The 6,461-nt window shown below is 38.8% G+C and overlaps 1 protein-coding gene across 2 annotated transcripts; it reads left to right on the forward strand.

Moving 5' to 3' along the window:
- The first annotated feature begins 589 nt into the window (after positions 1-589).
- On the forward strand, positions 590-6,294 carry rbmx (RNA binding motif protein X-linked). 2 transcript variants are annotated; one of them, XM_085243637.1, is made up of 10 exons: positions 590-875; positions 985-1,110; positions 1,647-1,753; positions 1,839-2,004; positions 2,149-2,289; positions 2,493-2,610; positions 2,813-2,938; positions 3,020-3,111; positions 3,857-5,460; positions 6,168-6,294. In XM_085243637.1, exons 2-9 carry the CDS (start codon positions 1,002-1,004, stop codon positions 4,171-4,173), a joined length of 1,176 nt encoding a protein of 391 aa, XP_085099763.1. In that variant the 5' UTR covers positions 590-875; positions 985-1,001; the 3' UTR covers positions 4,174-5,460; positions 6,168-6,294. The 2 variants fall into 2 exon arrangements, with proteins under 2 accessions (XP_085099763.1, XP_085099755.1); XM_085243629.1 differs by having other exon boundaries at positions 592-662.
- The last annotated feature ends 167 nt before the right edge of the window (positions 6,295-6,461 follow it).

Consider the following 6,461-nt stretch of genomic DNA (forward strand, 5'->3'; position numbering starts at 1 on the left):
TAAACTAGTGGTCATCCCAGCTTTTATGTCTTTATGACATTCCAGCAGTTTAACTAATTGTTGCTGTTCATCAGGCTTCAAGGATAAATAAAGTGAAGATTAAACTGCATTACAGTGAAAGTGTATGCAATGCATTCTAATAAGGAAAGCAAGGAAATGTAATTAGAATTGGTCCATATGTAACCTTTGTGTGCAAAGAAGATTCCACATTTACATTTAAAAATCGGGATCTATTAGATAGATATGATTACAATCACTTCAGTGCAGTTCCTTTAATACCTACAGCACTGACTAATCTCTGTAGTAAAATATTATATTCAAGAGTTACAAATATTGCACTGAGTTCTAGCAGGATAAGCAAAGAGACTAGTCTAGTGTCAGAGGCCATAAGAAGATCATTTGTAACCTAATACGGTTTATGTACTATGACGAATTCTGACTGAACTGCTCAAATTATGCAATATATATTTTTAAGTGCGAGTAGTTTTGAACATGTAGAATGACATGGCATTGTAGAATATGGAGTAATGCTTCTGGACTCTAGGCGGCAGCATCACAATTGGGGTCAACTGGTCTACGGGAAACGGAAATGAAGAAGAAGGGTGAGAAGGCGGAGAGAGGAACCATTTTTATCGTCGCTGTAGCTTTGATAAAGTCGCGGGGTAATGCAGTTAGTTGTGTGTATGCATGCTAAAATTTAAGCTGTAATTTTTTTATATTTGCTTTTAAAGTAGCTTGTTGGTAGACGTGAAGCAGAGTCTTTTGTTAGTAGCGAAATACTTATTAGCTAACGGGCTAAAGAAGCAGCTGAAATCGGTAGCATTTTTATCGCCATTTTGCGCATTCGGTAGCTCCCTACTTTTGGCAGCAGAAAGGTAATTCCAAAGTAATGTGTGGCTGTTTATTTCAGGATACAGCGTTCCTTTTTGTTTCAGGGTTGATGCTCATTTTTAAGTTAAATGTATGGTCTTTCTTTCCTTTTAGGTAGCAGACTTCGGAGCATGGCGGAGGCCGACCGACCAGGGAAGCTCTTCATCGGCGGACTGAATACGGAGACCACCGAAAAGGCCTTGGAGCAGTACTTCAGCAAATATGGCAGGATTGTGGAAGGTGGGAATGGAACCCCTTTTGGCCATATCATGTTCAGTGCATATCCTGGATAAAGTACTTCTAAAATTGCTCAGTGTTTGCTGTTTGGCGCCTTTATTCTGGCAAATGGGTGGTAGCGAAATAATGGAACAAATTTTTATTCATCTGTGTGTATATTTAAATTTACTGTTACAGCGTAGGGAAATCTGAATAACCCCTTTTTAATACACTAACTTTGCAGTTTTACCATCTTCTACGTTATCCACATAGTTTGTGACATTTTTTCCACTTCATTTAAAAGAAAGCCTGTTCTTCCAAACTCTAATGTATAATACTGTATTTACTGTAAATGGCCGTATAGTCTTGCTGAGGGAAATAAAAAACCTATGAACCATGAAAGGGACACAAAGAAACCGAAATTAGTCACTTTCGATTATGGGGTGTCATAGAAGTGTGCCTTTATCTAATTTAAACTGTTAAAATGAGTCACTTTTGTATTTAACTTGGCTAATTGAAAAACACAAGCTCACTTCTGATCATCAATTCCTTTATTTCAGTTCTTTTGATGAAGGATCGTGAAACAAACAAATCAAGAGGCTTTGCATTTGTAACTTTTGAAAGTCCTGCTGATGCAAAGGATGCAGCACGCGAAATGAATGGAAAGGTAAGTGATGACTCGAATTGGCTGTAATAAAAATAAAAAAGAATCAGCTAAAAAATATGATTTATACTTGTAACTCTTCTACCAGTCTCTTGATGGCAAGCCTATCAAGGTTGAGCAAGCTACAAAACCTCAGTTTGAGAGTGCTGGCAGGCGCGGACCTCCACCCATGCACTCTCGCAGTCGGGGGCCACCCAGAGGTCCACGTGGTTCAAGGGGAGGTCCTGGTGGAATGAGAGGCCCCCCATCAAGAGGTAATTTATTTAGTTATTTTTTTGGGTCTGCTCAGTTTGTAAATTGAAAGAATCTGTGTAATGATATAATAATCTCTGGATGGATTTTTGTTGCAGCTTTTGAATGTAGTATATTAATATGTGCATTTCTTGTTTGTTTAAAAGACTACTATGATTCAGGAAGTGTAGAACCCTTCTTTAAAGGGATGTCATCCAGAGGCCCCCCTCCAATGAAACGAGGGCCCCCTATTCGAAATGGAGGTCCCCCACCCAAGAGGTCTGCCCCATCTGGTCCCATGAGCAGACGTAAGTGCTTGTACTCTGCAATATTTAAATGCAGGAAGTGATGTGGAAGAAATTACCAAAAAAAAAGTTAATTGCACAGATTTTAGTCTCTAGATTTAATTTAGTATCTAGTTTCTGTTTCTCTTGCAAATAACTAGATGGGATACTTCTGTCTCATGTTAATTTGGTAATTAATCTTCTCAGTTTCTCATTATGTGTTCCAGCTCCCATGTCAAGGGACAGAGATCCCTATGGTCCACCTCCACCTCGCAGAGACTCGATGATGTCCAGAAGGGATGATTATCCATCACCCAGAGATGACCATTACAACTCAAAAGACAGGTTGGTATTTTCGTAATACACACTAGTGTGACCATACATGGCAAACCTCAAGATTGATATACTGTAACATGCTGATAGTTGCTGTTACTTAGAGCTATTGTGGTCATCTTTTATATTTGAATTTTCTGTTTAAAAAGTCCACGTATTTAACACAAATGTATGCTCAGGAAACAGTATTGAGGTGTATTGTAATCTTTCACAGCTACTCCAGTCGGGATTACTCCAGAGATTCTAGGGACTATGGGCCACCTTCCAGAGATTATTCCTATAGAGAATATTCTAATTCCACTTCCCGCGATGACTACGGCTCAATGTCAAGAGGATACGGGTATGAGCCTGGATTGATACAAAAAGTAAAAACCTGAGGTCAGATCTTCCTTGGTTGTTAAGTGACAATTGCTTTTTGCAGTGACCGTGATGGTTATGGAGGAGGCAGGGAGCCAAGAAGCTATATGGACCGTCCTAGTGGTGGCTCCTACCGGGACTCATATGATGGTTACGGTAAGACATAACTCCATGAGTGAAATGACAATGTGTAATCGCTGTGGCACAAAGAAGAAGTGCGCAAATATTCAACCAAACCTGCCTTGTCCTATCACAAGATACTGCAGTTTTTTTTTGCATCCTCAGAGGAAACCACATGGTAATTTATTTTTTTCTTTCCCTGACCTACAATCCAAGTTGTATATTTTCATACTACTAGCAATATTTTACCATTGGCATCTCCACTGAAAAACAAAAGTGTCTACATACCAAAGTCTGCATTACCCCTGCATTCATCAGGAGAATATGAGTTTGGCAATATCATGTGTATGTGATGCACCTCAAAGTTTTTGCAACCATAAGGAACCTCAAAAATCCTTGGAAACATCCGTTGCCCGTTATGTGTTGTCCAGCAAAGTACTCCCTCAAGGAGTAATCTTCAAAAACCATCAAGACAACTGAAAACCTCACCCTAACCTACACTTGGATCTCTAAATGGAAAAATGGCTACTCAAATCAAAGGCATGCTGAAATGGGTACCACTACCTATTTGTTCTGTGCTTGGATATATTACTGCGCATATCAACAAAATATCCATGTTAAGTATTAAAAGGGTGGAACATTTTAAATATGCCATCCATTAAATTTTATTTATTTTTTGTCACAGAATGAATTCTATTGGCAAAAAAAAATAGCACTTGACCGTGCAAAGAAAAATGTATAAATTGAACTTTGCCAATTACCTGAACCATTGACCCTGCAGGTAACTCTCGCAGCGCCCCACCTTCAAGGGGCCCCCCACCATCCTATGGTGGGAGCAGTGGAAGCAGTCGTTATGATGACTATGGCAGCAGTTCCCGGGATGGCTATGGCAGTCGTGACAGTTACCCCAACAGTCGGAGTGACCCATATCCACCTAGCCGTGGTGAGCGAATGGGCAGACAGGATAGGGGCCCAGCTCCCCCTGCCGAGAGAGGCTACCCTCCTCGTGACTCGTACAACAGCTCAAGTCGTGGAGGGCCACGTGGTGGCCGTGGTGGCAGTCGAGTCGATAGAGGAATGGCTCGCAGCAGATACTGAACTGGACTTGGAAATGTCATTAAACCAAACGTTAGTCTCCATGCACACTTAAAACGTGTTTTGGAGGAAGGACAAACTAGCCATGTCTAAATTTGTGGAATCTGAAGCTTAGTTTTGAACTGTGTCTTGACTTTCCCAATTTTCTTTTTTCTTTTATGTGTAAAAGTTTTTTTCTCTTGCTTATGTCAGTACAGTTACCAAGTGAGTGTTAGTTTTTTGTACTTTCAGTGCTGTTGAAATCTGCAATGCCCTATAAGTATGGCTTTCCTAATCTAATAAAGGTTTTAGTTGTACCATAACTTTTTCTCGATTTTTCAACAACAGACCGTAACAAATGTTACGTAACAACATGATCTCCTTAAAAAGGTCCTCTGTAAAACTTAGGTGAGTCTGCTAAATATTGGAGTGAGATGCGTTCATTCTTGCCACAAATGTACTTCCAACTGGACGCTACTGTTTTCACGGTTAGGCAAATGTTACTGTCAAAATGTTCCAATGTAGTTCCTTGGAAATGGATTCATCACCCTAGAGCCATTTGATGGCATGCAACGACCAAATGCAACTCGACTGATAGTCAACAGCTGGTAAGCAAAGCAAAACTCTTTGTTTCTCATCTGTAAATGAGTTTCTCATTGTCCTGTATTGCACTCTCCAGTCAAAGGGCGATATTCAAGGAAACTTGGCTTCAAGGGACAAAAGGAAAAAAGGAAGTCGACTGAAATGAACCTTTTCGTTGTAGTCCATTTTCGTCACTCAAAATTGTCAAAAGTGCAGCAACATGCCAAGAAGTTTCTTCCCTTTTCACCCGTGAATGCTTTTAACACCCATTTTACCAACTGAGCCCCAAGGCTCCTTTTTGCCCAACCAGTCATCCGACATCAGTAAAATGATTGGCAACCGTGCATTTTTACATCATGGGGTAATATTTAGTATTTTTTTTTTTCCTCTATAAACACCTCAAAGCAATCTTTAATTTAAAGACTTGGTATCAAAATCATTTCCTTGAGCATGCCAATTCAAACAATGGAGACCATTGGAAGAGCACCATCATCCTAACTGCCAAACCGGAAAACAATGAAACGAATGTACAGTTGGACCAAGGACAACAATATCATTTTCAATTACCTCATAATACATAATTAAGAAAAAAGCCCCATACTAATATGATAATCTCATTGCAGGATGAACATTGCTTCAAGGCAATTGCCCTTTCAACATATCTGAATGTCTTCAAGTCCTGGACTAGTTGAGCTACAGTGCATCCGCATAACCATGTCTAACAGACTAGTAAGTCTTTATCTACCTGTACACAATTAAGATGGGGTGGACAACTTTTACTGCTGAGACATTTTACAGCAATTTTGCCCCAAATGATGAACACAATGTGTTTTAAAATCCATGTGAGCCTGTCAGCATCACTAATGATGTAAAGTAAAATCTTCAGTAATTGACTACAGTGGGCATTATGATTATTTTAATACCTTTTTGTATTTTCTGCATGTTAGGTATGTTTGTTTTCTTTTACTTGCATTATTTTCTGTAACTTATTAATGTAAAATGGGAATTTAGAGAATCCTAGAAAGTAGAGTTATGCAGGGCACTTTGATACCAACCTGTGTTTTTGAAAATGGTTTGATATGCCAAAAGAATTTAGTTTGTTTTTAAGATGCTAGGAGGAAAATAATTTGAGATATCAAATATACTTAGTTCTGTACAAAACATTTGAACCTTTTTTTTATGCGGTGCTATGAGGAAGTTCCTGTTTGGCCCACTAAATGCAACAAACAAAACTAAGTTGGTTGAGTCCTGTTGTGACTCTGTACTATTTTCTTTTTAGATTACTTCCTGAAAGTCCTGTTATGGCTGCTGTGTATATTATTGTGTGTGTATAATTTGTAAAAAATAATCTGAAATTATGCAAAAAACTCCCAAGTTTGTTGGACAAATGATATTGTTGTTAAATTTAACTTTTTATTTCTTTTGCTGTCTTTCAGATGCTGGCACAGCTTTCTGTTCAGAGGTCGGGCTGAATCTTCGTATTGAGCAACGCATTGAAAGTGGGAGAAATGTACAGCCATCAAATGAACTTTGTACTGTTTTCAATAAAAGCTTTGAAGAGGTTTTCCGTTTGCTGTTTTGTTGTCCTGAAATTTAAGATTTTGGCCATGACATGATTAAACTTTTTTTTTTTTTCTTTTTTTTTAGCCAAGACACTCATTATCTGCAAATATCACATGTTCCCCCATATAAGGCTTCCTGTGGCAGATGACCCATTTTCCATATTTGAA

The sequence above is a fragment of the Mchenga conophoros genome, linkage group LG2 (genome assembly GCF_057382185.1).
Source record: "Mchenga conophoros isolate Kocher_MC1m ecotype Shallow Benthic linkage group LG2, M_conophoros_male_GT1.1, whole genome shotgun sequence".
NCBI lineage: Eukaryota > Metazoa > Chordata > Actinopteri > Cichliformes > Cichlidae > Mchenga > Mchenga conophoros.

Coding starts and splice junctions, on each gene's coding strand:
- rbmx (XM_085243637.1), top strand. CDS start 1,002: ATGGCGGAGGCCGACCGACCAGGGAAGCTCTTCATCGGCGGACTGAAT. Junction 1,111..1,646: donor ATATGGCAGGATTGTGGAAG/GTGGGAATGGAA, acceptor CCTTTATTTCAG/TTCTTTTGATGAAGGATCGT. Junction 2,290..2,492: donor ATCTGGTCCCATGAGCAGAC/GTAAGTGCTTGT, acceptor TATGTGTTCCAG/CTCCCATGTCAAGGGACAGA.